The sequence below is a fragment of the Manihot esculenta genome, chromosome 2, assembly GCF_001659605.2.
Source record: "Manihot esculenta cultivar AM560-2 chromosome 2, M.esculenta_v8, whole genome shotgun sequence".
NCBI lineage: Eukaryota > Viridiplantae > Streptophyta > Magnoliopsida > Malpighiales > Euphorbiaceae > Manihot > Manihot esculenta.
This window is the reverse complement of record NC_035162.2, coordinates 25,491,676-25,509,564: the sequence shown is the minus strand read 5'-3', so window position 1 is coordinate 25,509,564 and position 17,889 is coordinate 25,491,676. Positions and strand designations below refer to the sequence as shown.

Genomic DNA, 17,889 nt, shown 5'->3' with positions numbered 1-17,889 from the left:
CATGGCAGAATGCAGTTTTCTCAAATTGGAATGTTATGTTGACAAAGTTTTGCACTATTTGCCATAAGTTTCTCAACTTGTTAACTTTGACATATGATTTATGTATTTTGGAAATGAATACAAATAGCTTCAAATGATATGCATTTACATTGAATTAATAATACTTGGCCCTAGTAAACGTAATAGGAGTCGAGGTTAGCTTAAGGGTATGGCATGCCATATAAACATACAGAGTTCGCAGTAGTGCTACCGATACATGATCTATATATTTGAGGTTACATATCAGGTACCTCATAAGCACGGTCACAGAGCCCTGCTATCACAATTTCGGCCTCTGAGCCTACCGTTATAACTTCTTATCTACCTAGTTGACCCTACTATGTGTTTATAAGGGCTGAGAACTTAATTAAGATTGATACTCAATTTTGAGAACTTATCAGTGAATGTTAACATGTCTGCATCTATTTCATGCACTAAGTTATGGTGATTTGCTATAAATAGAAAATGTGCAGTAAAGGCAAAAGAATATGTTTTTATCGAATATGAAGGAAATTCTTGTCGTGCACAAGGATACATATGACACTCATACTTTATACTTAGAAGTTGACAAGCATGCTTTGTATCATGTTAACAACATTTGACTAGCTTGTAATTGTTTACTTGATTACCTACATATGTGAACTTGTTTGCTCTATTTTGTTATTTGTTTGCAATCACCCACTTAGCTCAGCGTGTTGGTTTTTACCTCACGCAGGTTGTAGATAAAGTAGGCACGCGGAGTTCATCAGAGGTCTACATCAGATATCAAGGCCATTATCATAGCTGGTTATTTTGAGTCCATGAGTCAGAGTACAGTTATATTTTGGCATGTACATATTAAATAGAGTGAGTTTTAAAGGTTATGTAAATCAAAGAATAGTAAGATGTCAAATAACAGTTGATAATTTTGCATGTGTTTTTCATATGTGCCACAGGTTGAAATATTGATGAAACAGAGAAGACTCTACTAAAATTTTGGTTTAAAATCTCACAGTTACTTTAATCACCTTATAAAATTTACTTGGACTACCTAAACATTGGTATTTACAGATAAAGGAAATTGTTTAGTCTTGATATGTCTAAAAAAGTATAGTTTGTGACAATCCTTGCTCTATCCACACTTTGATAGGGTAAGGGGTGTTACAATTGCTCTGGGCAAAAGTGTCAATGCACTCATGTTTCCTAACCAACCAGCAAAAGTGAAGGCGAAGAAGGAGAAAGGGAAAGAGAGAAAAAAGGGAAGAAGAACTACTTATGTTTGTCTACTCTAGCCTCCTACAAGAGATCTACTTGTTATTTGTTGCTTTTCTTGCCTATTGCTGACTTGAAGAAAATCTAAGTGGCTGGTACACCAAGAACTTCTCTCTCTTCTATGTTGTCATGATACCCATTTTTCTTCGGTTAACGACACTGGAAGTTAAGCCAGTCTTCATGCATGTTCCTTTTATGCTTTTCTTCTAATATCAAAAATTAAGAACAATTTTCTTTTATTTTATGATTAAAATTGTTATTGTTGTGGAAACCAAATGTAAATATGTTGCATATTCCTTTCTTTGTTAGCTTGATTCCAGGACTAATTCTAGCAGTTTAATTGGGTTTATATTCCTCTTTAGTGAGAGAACATGTATATAAATATGTATTATTTCTATGTGAAAATATATCAAATTATTATCCTCTACATGGTATTAGACCAACCAATTTCTTAGGCTCTATTCCAAAAATCTAGTTATTGTCCATTAGTTGTCAAATCAAGTCACCTACTTAGGGTGACTTGGCCATCTCATCACATCACCGGTCCCAAAAGGAGAATCAGTTGATGACCGGTCTTTTCCTAATTACTGCTTATTTCAGGATCTTAGTTTACATTGTTTAGTCAGTCTCTCATCCTTCACATCCTCTTGCACCACCAGCTACTCATCCTCCTGTTATTCATGTCTATTCCAAGAGAATGAAGACTCTTGACTCGACCCTCAACCATCTTCTCCGTTAGAAGATTCAGACCCTACCAATGTTCCTCAACCTAATCTTAATCTTTCCATTGCTCTGGGCAAAAGTGTCAATGCACTCATGTTTCCTAACCAACCAGCAAAAGTGAAGGCGAAGGAGAAAGGGAAAGAGAGAAAAAAGGGAAGAAGAAGAACTACTTACATTTGTCTACTCTAGCCTCCTACAAGAGATCTACTTGTTATTTGTTGCGTTTCTTGCCTATTGCTGACTTGAAGAAAATCTAAGGGGCTGGTACACCAAGAACTTCTCTCTCTTCTATGTTGTCATGATACCCATTTTTCTTCGGTTACCGACACTGGAAGTTGAGCTAGTCTTCATGCATCTTCCTTTTATTCTTTTCTTCTAATATCAAAAATTAAGAACAATTTGCTTTTATTTTATGATTAAAATTGTTATTGTTGTGGAAACCAAATGTAAATATGTTGCATATTCCTTTCCTTGTTAGCTTGATTCCAGGACTAATTCTAGGGCTTGATTTTAGCCGTTTAATTGGGTTTATATTCCTCTTTAGTGAGAGAACATGTATATAAATATGTATTATTTCTCTATGTGAAAATATATCAAATTATTATCCTCTACATGGTATTAGAGCAGCCAATTTCTTAGGCTCTATTCAGTTCAATTCAATTCAGTCAGTTGGGCTTTTTATTTTGGGATAATTATAAAAAAAACTACTATGTGGTTTAACAAATTTTCAATTAGGGTCATATACTTTAACTTATAACAAAATAGGTCTTGTACTTTCATGTCATTAGCAAAGAGAGTCTTTTCCTCTAGCATCATTAAATAGCAATGGTAAATTAATTTACTCCCTAATATTTAATGAAAACTACATTTTAGTCTTTGTCTTTTTAAATTTAGTCTATTAAGTTTTGTTTGACTACTAAAATAATTTCTTAATTTAAATTTTATATTCTTAATTAAAATTAATTCCTATATTTTTTTTAGATTGGTCTCTAAATATTATAACTACTAATAAGTCCTTATATTTATAAATTAATCTCTCTGTTTATTAAATTTCAATATCTTATATGTGAAACACAAAAAATAAAAATTAAATAAAAAATTTAATATCTCCTTTTTGTCTTAATTAAATGAAAATTTATTGAGAAGGGAAAAGTTAGACGAGAAAAACTTTTGGGCCTTAAATTTAAATGCATATTGTGTCAAAATTCTTGATTTAATTTAATTTTATTTATTTATTTTTAAACATTTAATAAACATGTGAAATTAATCCGTAAAGAACATAAGTACTTGCTTGTAAATAATTATAAATTTAGGGACCAATTCGTAAAAATATAGAGAAGAATTATAATTAAAGAGACTATATTATTATAAAATAAGACTTTATAACTAAATTTATAAATGTATGAACTAAATTATTTGTTTTATAAAACTTTAAGGATTAAAATGTGAATTATTCCTAATTAAAAATTATTTTTAATTAATTTTTAAATGTTACGTCAGTAATTACTTACGGTGTTAGAGAGAAAAGCCTCACATTATTTATGGAGTGAAACCACATGACTCTTATTACAAATTAAATTACAAGGCCCTACTTCAAAACAGTGCCAAACCACATGATAGTTTTTTATAATTATCCATTTTATTTTATACATCTTATTTTTAGTGTTTTAAGGTTAAATTGAAGTATTTAAACTTTGGTTAGAGTCTAATCTCCTAATATCATCAAAACAACATAGTATTGGTTCGATTTTATTGAACTCTTTCTTACCAAAACCGAACCGAACCAAAATAATCAATTTTTTTGAAAATTAAAATCGAATCGAAATGAATATAATACCGAACTGAATTTCTAAATTAATTTGATTTGGTCAGTTATTTCGGTTTGAATCGAATACTGTTCACTCCTCAATGAAGGTGAATCTTGATGGTTTTGCGGTATACTCAAACATATGGCATTGATTACTCTGAAACTCTTTCTCCACTTGCAAATTGGCTTTTGTTCGTCGCTTTATCTCTCTGGCAGCTATCTATAATTGACCTTTGCATTAGTTTGATATCAAGAATGCTTTGATTCATGGTAATCTTTAGAAGGTGTATATGGAGCAATCACCAGGATTTGTTGCTCATGGAGGAGTCAAGTAAGATTTGTATTCTTCGAAAATCTTTGTATGACTTAAAACAAACTGCTTGAGCTTGATTTGGAAGATTTAGTGAGGTGGTACAAGGGATCGATATGCAAAAGAATCGGTGTGATCATTCAGTATTTATAGATAGTCTGAGGCTGGCTTAATTTTGTTAGTTGTCTATGTGGATGATATTGTCATCATTGGGAGTGATTCTGCATGCATTTTCCCCCTTAAATCTTTCCTGAAAAGCCACTTCCAAACAAAGGACTTGGTTTGCTAGAGTATTTTTTGGGTATTAAAGTTATGAGAAGTAAGAAAGGTATTTTTCTTATCTCATAGAAAATATGTTCTTGATATATTGGTAGAAACAGAGAAGTTCAGTGCTAAGCATTGCAATACGCTAGTGATGCCAAATTTACAGTTGATAGTAGGGGATGGTGAGTTGTTGAAGATTTGAAGAAATGTAGAAGACTTCTAGGCAAATTGAACTACCTCACAATAACTCAGCTTGACATGAACTTTGTTAGTGTAGTAAGCTAGTTCATGTCTTTCCCGACTGTTGCTTATTAGAAAGCTCAAGGACAAATTTTATGTTATCGGAATGGGCTTGCTATATAATAACCATTGGCATTTGAATATCGGATGTTTCTCAAATGCCGACTAGGCAGGATGTAAGATTGCAGAAGATTAACTAGAAGATATTGTCTCCTTATTGGAGGCAATTTGATATTTAGAAGAGTAAGAAGATATTGTGTCTTTGTTGGAGACAATTTAATACTTAGAAGAGTAAGAAGCAGCATATAGTCTCTCGATCCAGTGCAGAATCAAAATACAAGGGTATGGCACAATCAATGTGTGAAATAATGTGGATACTTCAGTTACTTGATAAAGTTGGCATCAAAATGTCAATGCTTGTGAAACTATGGTTTGACAGTCATGTTGCTCTTCATATTGCTTTTAATATACATATATATATTGATTGTCATTTTGTTCATAAAAAGATTTAACAAAAGCTTATCTCAATAGGATACGTTAGAACTAGAGAACAATTAGGAGATATTTTCACTAAAGCTCTTAGTGGAGCTCGGGTTGACTACAAATTATCAAGTATGATTTATATCTATGCTCCAACTTTAAGGGAAGTGTTATGGAAATCAAATGTAAATATGTTGTATATCCCTTCCCTTGTTAGATAGCTTGATTCTAGGATTTAATTGGGTTTTACATCCCTTTTCAGTGAGAGATACTTGTAAGTATGTATTATTTCTCTATATGAAAATATATTAGATTATTATCTTCTACAAAAGCTTTTAGGTGCTTCCAAATTTTTTCAACTAAAATTTCTTGTTATTGCCATTATGAGAGTAAATTAACTTTTATGATTTATAGCTGCCATTAAATTAATTCTCATGTTGTTTACATTTTTTTTTTAAATCACCTTTAAGTTAATATAATTTGTATTATTTATAGTTACCAAAATTGCTGCCACTGCAAACCACAAACTGGGAACGCATCAAAAAATGCAGTACACCAGCGTTGCAAAACACTTGCATACACATCTTGGTTCCACGAAATAAGGGGTTCGAACGATTTGCAGTTTTCTTTACAAGTTGGTTTCCATGGCAGCAAGAAGTCAAGAGATGAAGGAAAAGAGAAAAAGTAAGGGAAAAATAGAAAAGAAGATGATGAAGATGAAGATGCATCTCCAAATGGGAAGCAGAAAGAATGAGGATAAGAAGGGAAAAAAGATAAGAAGAACAAGGAGAAGAAAAAATAGATAAGGAGAGAAAGACGAACCACAGAGAAGGCAATGACGGATGAATAATCAGTCCACAGAGCAGCGGAAGAATTGACTTAGCAAGGGTTGTTTGAGACAAAATGTCACCTGCTTGCTTACTGATTTGGAAGGATTACGTAAAATAAATAAATTGACACTGAATTATTACTATGATTTGTAAAAGTTAAAATATATATATATATATAAAGAACAAAAAATTTTATTAATTGATTCATCTTTATAGACGAATTGGCATAAATATTAATGAGCATTAACTTACCACTATCACTTTCAAGAAAACTAAATAAAAAGGCAACAAATAATTATTACGATTTTAAAAGGATTAAAAAAATTATTATCAATTTATTTATATAAAATTTATACATAAATCTGGATAAATAATAATCAATTTCTAAAAAAGTTATATTTTCAAGTTAATATGCTAGTCATTGAGCTTCTACAGCTATACAAATTAAATAAAAATTGAATAAATAACTATAAGGTCTTTGTAGTTTGTCAAAATTAACTACTAATTTTCTTTTTCTTGAATCCAATTAACACAGCTTTGTAAAATGTAAAATCAAATTCTTTTAGTCATTCTATCAAATAAAACATTAGTCAACTTGTTTTAACCTTGAAATTTATATTATTTAGGCTTGTAATTTCAATTATTAAACTATCTAGAAACAATACTATCCATACTACTTAGTCCCTTTGGCCAAGGCTAAAAATAAGTTGACTAACCTGTACATTGATAGAAAATCTCACAAAACGACTAAAGCATTTGATTATACAAAATACAAGAACATTAAATAAATGTTATGAAGCTACTACAATTCTGATGAGAAATGTCATAAACGCTACTCGAGCATATTTTAGGAGCCATTTTGTTTATGCAATCGGCAATGCATGCATGAAATCCCTGAAATTCAAGTTATAAGGCAAATTTTGCAGCTCCTTACATTTTGCCAAAACAAAAACATAAACACACAAATCATAAAATAAAACAAAACAATCAAATAGTGAGAAGTGAATTTCCCAATTCAAAGTGAAATTAACTTAACATTTCAAATCTCAGCAAAATAGTAAGTGAGAGAGCTATTAGAACTAAATAAGCAAATTATGAAATCTAAGGTAGAAACTACCATAAAACAACAGCAGCAAGCAAAAAGTATGAAGCCAAACCTGCAAGTTCTGCAGCATATTCATCCTGAGGTTGTTCTTCTGCAAATCGAAATTCCATGTTTCCAATATCTTGTAGTTCCTTAAATATCCATTCTTGTGGTGCAAGTTGGCGTAGTAACTTAAGGTATTGATAAATGAAGCTAATGATGTCAAAAATCTACAAATAAAAACATAACAACAGCATGATAAAGTTAGTAAAGCATGCTAAAAAATTTTAAAAAAAAAAAAAAAGATCTGTCCATCAAAAACAATCATCACAGTCAAAATCACCAGCTAGGGCATTGTCACTACCAAGAGTTATTGAAGAATTTTGGGAGGAATTTTTTATTCTATTTCAATTGAATTGTTCTTACAAGGTTTGACTATTTATATACAAAAAATCAATCTAATTAGGAATATTTACAACACACCTAATTAGGAATATTTACAATAAAGGTAGAAAATAAAATCTCTGTAATCAAGCATAATTACAGGGATCTTCTGCGTTGGTCAACAATTATATATGATCTAAGTGAAACACATGCAAGTTTATCCCCTCTTTTAAGAAAATATGAAAATAAGAGGAAGAGGTAAAATCAAAGTAGATAGGAGAATCAATATCAGATGAAACTAGAAAGAGGTGAGAAGTGGAAGACATTAGTACATGCAATAGGTGTGTGAGTAGGATTGCATCTAAAGTTCTTTACAGGCTGAGTTATAGACCAAGCTGTCTGGAACTTTTTATTGATAAAAGACATTATAGCAATTAACATATCATAACCTATAGGTCCCACGACTTCAAAAAATATAAATAAAAAAAAAAGCTTGAGATGAGCATGTAATAAGTTGCATCAATAATATCACCTCAAAATTAATTCAAGGAAACAAAATCTTGTATATTGTTTTGGCCTTCAAAAGAAAGGACCACACCACAAAGAAAAAAACACAATATGTGGGATAATCTAACTGTATTCTAGAATCCAAAACATTAGTAAGTAGAAGGTACAAAGATAGTACCTTCCCCAAGCCAGAGTCAGTGAGATGTATTGACATGCCAAAGATATAAGCTACAGATGATCGATGCATTCCTTCATCTCCAACACCAGCCGATAAAGATGTGGCCCATCCTTTAGCTTTGAGAAAGCAATGTAAGCTTCCTCTGCCCTCTGCAAGGTGTAAACTTGTAGTTAGCAATGAAACCCAAGCTAAAAACATGTGGCCAGCTGTATAGGAGAATTAAAAGATGTCCAAGAAAGCCTATGGACATTACATGCTAATCTAAGAAGAAACTTAAAGCAAGGTCAATAATAACATAAAACACTGCAAAGAAGAAAAAAAGACATAATTTAAGGAAAAGCGGGACCTAATATTTTATGCCTGTATAAATAATAAGCTCCAGCATTACAAAACTAGATACCACTTACGGTGAGCAAAATCTACTCATTCATTTAACATATCTCAAGTCCACTGTGCTTTGAAGACGGACAATGTGATGCACTTTTTATTAGTGCAGAGAATTAAGTTCACATATTTACAAACCCTATCATACATTATATGTGGTGCATGTTTGTGCACAATTGCACAACATATACACAGACTTTACTTCTCTTTTTATTAGGAGGTGAATGACCAAGAAATATAGTATCTTCTTACCATGCCCCAAGAGGTGAGCCAAATAATCTTCAGATTTCTTCAGATAATCTTGACGAAGACATGGCAGTGTCCATGTTAAGTCCAGGATATGAACATCTTTAACTGCCTCTAATCTATAAATTTTACCAGCTTTCCAGATAGGACCTTGCGCCTGAAACTTTGGCTGCGCCTGAGGACCTTTTCTGACATTAGCGAACAATTCTGTAACCCAACTCTCAAGTATGTCCAGTGACTCTGCATTATTTGATCACATTGTCATCAAATTAGCAAAAGTCCAAAATAAACTCCCCATAGAATTTTCCTCTCAAATCCCACTTAAAGAATGACCATAGATTTTAATATTTTCCAGATAAGCAGACTTTCCCTTCTATACAGAGTATAATTTGATAATAAGAGCTAAATGATGAAATGCTTTTTAGTCGAACATTACTCTTGTAAATAATAGTCTACTGAAATCTATAATCAACTTTAGTAACCATATCAATGCTGTTAAAATCTTATAAATTCTTAATTCAACTCTTATAATTTAATTTGATTCTCCACCCTAGCAATTCAAATCTAAGAGGTGAATCCTTAGCCTTTTTTTCTCCATCAGCTTCTCTTTTTTTTTTTTTCAATTTACTTCTCTAATTATAAGGTGAATCTAAATCTTGTTAGAATCTAATAATTAACGATTTGATTCATATGGATAGATTTGATTCTCCATCCTAGTGATTCAATCTATGGGGTAAATTACAAATGTACCTGAATCATGATTGAATTAGAAGAATTGAGACTGAATCAAGTAAATTAAGTGAAGCAATAAAACTTTTCTTGAACCATTTTCTTCTACCAGCTATTCTTTTTCCCCTCTCCCTCTTCTTTCTTTTTCTTTTTCTTTTTCTTTTAATTTACTTACCTAAATATTGATGTCAAATTATGATATTCTCTACTACAGTATATTCTTATTTTTTTTAATTTAATCCACCACCTTTTATTATTTAATTATAAGTTAATAGCCAAAAAAAACGTGAAATTTTAACACTAAAAATCCTAACATATCCACTCTGAACTATATGTACCATATTCCATTAACTACTTTGCTAAACCGAACCCCATTGCGCAATCAACTCCCTAATTGTTGCCCATCTCCAATTAAACAATAATTAGCTCTAACTCCTAAATTAAATAAATATTTTAATTTAAATAAAAATACAAGAGAACCACAAGACTTTTATATGGAAGAATACATTATAGATTTTATTTATAATGATATGAATATTTTTCTTAGTTCTTCCTTTTCTTGTATTTAAGATCAAATCAAACTAATATTATAATAATAAATCAAATCCAAACTAAAATTTAAATCAAAACCAAATCATAAATTATTTTGCTCCTAAATTAAAATAGAGCAGAAATATTAATTTGAAGTTAAAGCTAATTAGGGATTAATTTGGGGATAGATAGTGATTAAGGATCTTACATGCCTAAAGGGGTTATGTTTAACAAAAGTAGGCAACGTAGTATACAATTAATTCAATAGGCAAAGTTCAGGCTAGATCTTTAACCAAAATATATATATATATATATATATATATATATAGATATATGCTAGAATTGTTAAAAATGAAAAAGTTTAGGTTTTTCCAGGCCATAATCCCTTAATTATGTGATCAAATTTAGAAAGGAGTTTTAGCATATACATAATGCTAATCATTGTCCATAATTAAAGAGTTCATAATTTGTAACCTAAAACTATATGATATAATAAGAATATATATTATTCTATTATAAAACATTCTTCTAATTAGCTAAATGATAATTGTGTACATATCAAATATGTGATTTTTTAGAACATATATCATTTTTAATTAATTATGAGAATTTTATTGAAGCTTACAATTTGATTCAATTCTTGATTCAAAATGAAGATTTTGATTCTCAATTTGACAATTCTGTACCACTATAACATTGCACTATCGCTTTTCTTAGAGATACCCCCATAATATACCTCTGACATAATACCCACTGTGATCTCCATCTCGTCTAAGCAACCCAATATTTTAAATTATCTCCTTTCATGGAGGCCAATGTCCCATAAAAGAAAATTATACTTCAAATTTCAACAATGAATTGAATGCACTTCAGCAATTGAATACCCTGTGTCATTTCAATTTTCTCTTGTGTGATCACATCCTAAGCGCTATAAAATAGAGCATGCATGTTGTGAATCTATGAACAAAAACTTTACCTCCTCCAATGACAACTAGTTTCATCAATCCACCATGGTAGTTATCTCTGTATAATTTCAGAATATATTCCCGCAAATTTATTCCTTTCTCCATGGTACCAATAAGGCTCTTCTTATTTCCTTCAAGCAACCAAAGAAATTAGAGTTTCACACACTCAGGCACATGAATCCTAAAATGAAATGTAAGAGAAGCAAACCTACCCCAGAAGAATCTGTTAAATGGGTAACCAGGTTTAGATGTATGACATTGGAGCTGTTGCAGACGGCAAGCATCATTTTGCAAAACCTGGTTAAACTCTATATCCATTTTGTTTCATGCATGCACAAGTCAACAATAAGAATGGATTGATAGCAAAATAAGAATGCATCTTCAAATAATTGAAAAATGATCTATTTTTATGAAAAGAAAGTTAAAAACACATTTAGGTAAGGAGAACGCACCTGAATCTACTGCAAGCGCCTCTCTTTCCATGGCTTCAATTTTCATAAGAGGGGAAACAAAAAACTGAGAAAATCTGGTAAACCAAGAAGAACAAAATAAAACTTCTTGAGTACTTTCTGGACTTCAAAGACATTTTTTACCTAAAATGTAACTATAAAAAGATAAAGATGCGAAAATTTTAAAAAAGAAGGAAAGAAGGAAAAAAAAAAAGCATGAAGCCCTTCAGTGAATAGGCCAAACGTCAGGACAAGAAACAACAATTACCATTCAACACATAAGATAAACATACTTGTTTATAGTCATGAAAAACTGATATGCTAAACTATCCATCAATAGAAGTATTAAACTATTACTTTGATCAAGATGTTAAGAAAGCAAACAGACAACTATTTTTCATTGCCTTATAAGTATAAGCCTCGAAGCCTCACTTCGATTTCAACAATTTTCCATGTATTTAGTATTCCTACACATGCATTATAATTAAAAATATTTAAATGAAATATAACAATAATCCTAGTTGGACAAAAGAATCAATTAGATTACGAATTAAACCTAAATTACATATTTCACCATAGTTGATATTTTAAGTTTGAAATGTAGATAGTGATTAAAACATGACTAACATCAATAGCAACAGCATCAAAAAGGATCATCTGATTTCTTCATTTGCACACACAGGCCCTTGCCCACACAAACACAGACATAGAGGAAACAAAGAGATCATTGTGGAATACACAGGCACTGAACCATATAAAAGGGAATCAAGGACTTTGACTATCAAATACCTCCCATTAAGAGTACATGTTTACCTTCTCAAGGCACCCTTAAGAAACTCGTGTTTGACTTCAAAATGGTAGCATGTATGCTCAGTTTCTGTGTATGCATTTGATGAACCTCCGTGCTTGGACAAATAACTATCATACTAGCAAAGAAAAGAGTCAAACTGACAGGCCAAGCTACACTTGTGTTACCCAACGTAATTATTTATAAAATTTAACGAGAAGAACAAAAACATGCACATATCTTGTAAAAGCAACTAGTGTAGAGATCAATCATCAAAGGAACAAAATGGGAAAACTATAACAAATGCATGCTAGAACTAATTCTTTGTTCAATTGTCCCTCAGGTGGTAATTATTTACATTAAATATTAATCACTCAAAGAGAGAAAGAAGAAGATATCTAAGTCCAAACTCAATGAAAAGAAGTTTTCTACTGCCATGCATCTAATAGTGTTCTTGCATACAAAAATTCAAAAAGACAGAAGAAAAAAAAAAAAACCACTTCAACATCCATCGTTATGTAAAAAGGATGAGTATAAGAGGTCTAATGTGAGTTAGAAGAGAGCTTGAGTTGTTTAGCCAGTTGGAGATGCTTTTGAATACCAAAACGTGATACCTTTGCATCCGAAATCATTGAGACATGATCTAAGTTACCAAAATAGAGGTTACGACAATGAATGAAAGATTGAAGGAAAGAAGAAAGAGAAATAAATACGCATGTGTGCAATATCATGTAGGCACAAGGAAAAGAATAAGAAAGGCATAACAAAAGAAAAATAAAAAGAAAATACATTTTAAAACTCTTTACATGAGGTAGTAGATTTAAATGTTAGTGGCATAGATGGCAGTATTGACTTGGGAGTATAAATTATTATTTTATTAGTTAAACTTTAAAATATTTATAAAAATATAAATGTTATCAATTATCAGTAGTCATAGATTTAATCATGTAAACATTATATTATATTCCATAAATATAATTTACATGTCCTAAATTAAATTGGTGTACCAAGTAAATATACCACCAGTCAAAGTACCAATTAAGCCTATCCCCCTCATCCTATATTTCATTCATTGAAATACCACATACCCATACCACGACTCAAAAGTACCATGATCCACCAACTATGGTCTTACCAACTGTTCCAGTCCATGATTTTTTTTCCAGGAAAAACAACAAGCAATTGGCCTTTTGAAGGACAATTTATCACTTGCCAGGACGCATAGATTTAGGAGTGAGAGGCATTCTTGAAGTAGAAGATTAGGTTTATTGGAGGTTGCATCCCTCTATTGCTGTCAGGAAGCACTTAAAACTTGATGCCAAGAACTATGGCCCTTACCATGTTTTAGCAAGGGTTGGAAATGTCGCTTACAAGCTCCCAAAGCCTGCTACTACAAATCCAGTCTTTCATGTCCCATTATGAAGAAGAAGTTAGGGACATTGTTGTGCCTTTGTTGGAGCTTCCAGTATGACAGATGAATTGGTGCAAATTGCTCCTAGCAAGTTTTGCAGTCCAGAACCATTGTTAGCGACAATAATTTGGTTCCTCAAGTTTTCATCAAATGACTTCATCTCCTTGTGGAAGATGCTACTTGGAAGACACGTCTTTTATTGTTTCCAAATTTCCTGATTTTGCACCACTCTTGGGTTAAGAAGGTGCAAAAAAGAGTTTATTGTTATGTGTAGAAGAACAGGCATAATAAGAGATCTAGAGTGTGTTAGAAGAGAGCTGGAGTTGTTTAGCTGGATGGAGAATGTTGTAGAAGGTGTTTGTTGAGGTAGATCATGGCAAGATAAGTGATTCCAGCTGGTAGCAGTTACTGAATGAATACATAGCAGCTGAGCATATCTGGAAATTCCTTATCTCGCTTATCTATTTATTCTACTTTAACTCTCCGTCTCTCTCTCTTATTCTCTATAACTTCTGCTCTTCTTCTCTCTCTTTCTATTCCTTTTCACTGTGGTCTTAGGCCCAAATCTGTTCTGGTTCTACCTAACATCCACATTTCCATAATATTTCTCAATCTTGTGAACTGATTAATGAAAAAGATATGTTTATACAGACCTCATTCTCGTCTGGGAAATCATTACTCCCCATGAAAAGCATGTGTTCTGCAAAACATATAGATGGTAAGCAATATTGGAGTACCAAAAATTTATAGCATGCAGAGTTATGAAATGGATGAACAAAGCATTTTGTCAAAATTGTCTGGCAAGAGAGCGAATGCATTTGGAATATGATGGACAAATATAGACCTAATCAGGGAAACAAAAACAATCAAAATAGTGCAAGAGATTTCATACCTAGTAAGAGCATGCTTTTTCATTATGCAAGCCAGATTACAAGTACTTTGCTAACCTAATTCCAATGATGATCATATTGCTAAATGCTATATAATCCATGCACAGATAATTTTGTTCACTTTCTGCTAGAATTACATAGATTCCACAGTTTACATTCTTTTCAACACCTGCTTACAATATGAAAAGTGTCCACTTGTTGAAACCCAGCACTCCATAAATAATCATCTTGACCAAATTCTTACCAAGACATTCTGTTAGATTCTCTAGTTTCTTAGTGGTGCTCAGCCATCAACTCCTAGGGGGTTTAGTGCAAGGACTATCTAGATAGTGGTGCAAATCCTGCCTATGCTTGATTAACTCTGAAAAATAGATTAGGAAGGGAAGATGTAGTTATTGGACAAATAATCCAAACATTTATAAAAAAAAAAATCATGTTATATTCTAAACTTAATATTCTTGGACAATTGAGCCAAAACTTTAAGATTGATCATAATTTTAGCCAATGGACTAAATTGAATTCACAAACGTTAATGGTAAATTACAACATGTTCCTTGAAATTTTATTTTATTGATAAGATAGTTTTTTGAAATATATATTTTTATTTTCATTATATCTATTAAATTCAACAATATCCTCTTTTTTAACTATATTATTTTCCCTCTTAAAAATTTAAAAATTTTGGAAATTAAGTTTAAATTTATTTTAACATGTATTAAGTTTTTTATTAACACATATTAGAATAAAAACATAATATTTTTAAATTAATTTAACAATATCTAGAACTTCTATTAGCTCTTGAAACTTATGTATATAATTTCTAATATTATTGAACATGGAATATTGAACATAAATATTTCAATTTACATTTGATAGATTATCTTGTTGATATCCAATAATATTGAAAATCATATACATAATTTTCAAGAGCAAAAAAACTTTTAAATATTGTTAAAATTAAAGTGAAAATCTTATTTTGTTATTTTAGTATTTGTTAAAAAAAATTCAAAGTATGTGAAATTTATTTTAAAAATTAATTTTCACAAATTTTTAATTATTGAAAAAAATATAATTAATAAAACAGGATATGGTTTAATTTAATAATGCTTGTTGAGATACTTATGTAAATAGCCTAAATTTGTAGCAATTGTGTGTATGATTATATGCTTAGATTATTTAATATGATTGAGATATTATTAAGCTACAATTAGGGAATTAATTTATTTTATTTCCTATTACATGTTCTTGGAAGTAGTATACGTATCCAATTAACTTGAGCATCTTTCTCTCAAAATTTTCTTCCTTTTCATCACTGTTTCAATAATAAATAAGAACATGATTAGAATAAAATATTTATTTAAATGATTATTTTATTAATGAAATAAAATTTTAAAGACCATATTGTAGTTTACATTAACTTTTTCAAATTTAATTTAGTTTACCGGCTAAAATCCCAACTAATCTTAAAGTTTTGACTTTATTGTCCAAGAAATAAAATTTAGAATATAAATGTGATTTTTCACAAAATTTGGAGTATTTTGTGCAATAGCACCCTTTTAAATATAAAATAATTGGAAAAGGATTGGAATGTTTGTATAGAAAACGGTACATTAGAATCACATTGAACTGTTTGTATCTTATTTCCACACTGCAAAAACATCTCAACTTTGAGATTGGGAAAAAGGTTCTCAACATGAAACCTCAGGAAGCAATTTGGGGAAAGCATGTCCTAGTAGAATCCAAAAAGCATAATACATCTTTTTTTATGGAAAAGAATATATAGATCTTAATGTATATTCAGCAATATGAAGTAAGACTCGGCATATATTGACAAGATAAACAACCAAACCTAGAAAATGAGCGAGACCCTGTGCCTCTACAGGGTCAGAGAAACTGCCCATGGCTACGCACATTGCTGCTGCTGCCTGCAAAAGAGAAATGCATAAATATTAAACACCATCAAATAACAGTGAATCTCAGGCCCATTAACAATATTAGAGGAAGGAGAAAAAAAAAAAAAACAAGCAACTGCAACTCAAATATAACTTCGAAGCCGCTCTAGGTAGATCGAAAAAGCCTAGAATTCGGTATTAACTCAACATCGTGCAAATAAACGGCGACATTGGAAGTTTAGCTATTAATCATAGTCAGCTATTCAACAATCCGTGCATGATAAACTGTAAAAGTCATTTCCCGAGCTCTGTAAATTCTCAATCATTAAATAAAATAAAGAATTCATTGTCCATACATGCTTAAAGTCAATACAGAACACTAACCTTCTTAGTTTGAGAAATTCCTTTTCCCGTCCCTTTCACTTTCCCTTCATTATCTTGTTGGTCACCTTCCTCCTCTCTCTCTTCTTCTTCATCATCCTGTTCTTCATCTTCTTCTTCTTCATTTTCCTCTTCTTCACTATCGTCTTCCTCATCATCATCATCATCATCATCACACTCTTCTTCTTCTGCTTCTTCTTGTTGAATGGAATTTCTTAGGGTTTCAGAATCGTGGCCAGACAAAATCTCCGGATCGTGAACAAGCAAAGCGCAGAGACCATTGTCAAGCTCAATAACTCTGTAGAGACGCCTATCATTGGGTGATTTTATGACTATATCGTCTGATTTATAGATGCAGCAAGCTACCATTGTTTGTTTTCTTTTGAAACAGAGTAGAAGGAAGAGAGACAGAGAGACTGAGACTTTACGAGGCAGCACACGCAGACTTCCAACCAGAACCTTTTGCTTCTATACGCGAGGTATCCTCAAGTTCGCTAGGGATGCGCGGTTCCAAGCGACCGGTTCGATTTTTTCCGAAAACCGGAATTCAAGTTGGAGTAGGAATGGCTGTTTATTGTTTGAGATTGCATTTCCATGGTTCATACAAGGCAAATACAAAAAGTAGGGCTCCATAGAAAACCAAAAGCCTATAATCAAAACAAACACAACTCAAACCAATAAAAAAACTAACAAATCAAACAAAATCAAACCTAATCCAGAAATCAAAAAAATTAAACCATAACACAATCAAATCAAACCAAGTAATCAGTAATAGCCACATGTCATGCTACACTCGTGGGGCCGTAAATGAACCAAATTATTCGTGAATTATAGACTCATTTATTAAATTTGAGTTTAGTAATATTCAACTCGTTAAAATTCAAAAATTGGCTCATTAAGAGATTTGCAAATTAGTTCGTTAAGAGATTCATGAACAAACTCGTTAAGTAAGTTCATTAAAATATTTGTCGAGTAGATTCGTTAAGAGAGTCATAGGTGGGCTCATCAAGAGATTCAAAAATTAAACTAATTTATAAAATTCATAAATATATTATAAAATATAAAAAATAAAATATATGTTTATAAAATATAATTATTATATAATTTTATTTTCAATTTGTAATAAA

The 17,889-nt window shown here is 31.3% G+C and overlaps 1 protein-coding gene across 4 annotated transcripts in view; it reads right to left on the bottom strand.

Moving 5' to 3' along the window:
• Window positions 1-17,319, bottom strand: part of LOC110609104 (nardilysin-like) — an 87,974-nt gene extending 70,655 nt beyond the window's left edge. The window contains exons 1-11 of one of the 4 annotated variants that reach the window (XM_043951100.1): window positions 16,766-16,825; window positions 16,339-16,414; window positions 14,734-14,850; window positions 14,253-14,299; window positions 12,215-12,327; window positions 11,405-11,478; window positions 11,165-11,260; window positions 10,964-11,083; window positions 8,734-8,967; window positions 8,098-8,246; window positions 7,102-7,258 (exon numbers count right to left, since the gene is read on the bottom strand). In XM_043951100.1, the coding sequence (XP_043807035.1) occupies window positions 7,102-7,258; window positions 8,098-8,246; window positions 8,734-8,967; window positions 10,964-11,083; window positions 11,165-11,260; window positions 11,405-11,478; window positions 12,215-12,327; window positions 14,253-14,294 (985 nt within the window). In that variant the 5' untranslated portion in view covers window positions 14,295-14,299; window positions 14,734-14,850; window positions 16,339-16,414; window positions 16,766-16,825. Of the gene's footprint in view, window positions 1-7,101; window positions 7,259-8,097; window positions 8,247-8,733; window positions 8,968-10,963; window positions 11,084-11,164; window positions 11,261-11,404; window positions 11,479-12,214; window positions 12,328-14,252; window positions 14,300-14,733; window positions 14,851-16,338; window positions 16,415-16,765 lie in introns of all 4 variants that reach the window. The other 3 variants (XM_043951108.1, XM_021748447.2, XM_021748451.2) reach the window with 3 other exon arrangements.
• Window positions 17,320-17,889: the final 570 nt, after the last annotated feature.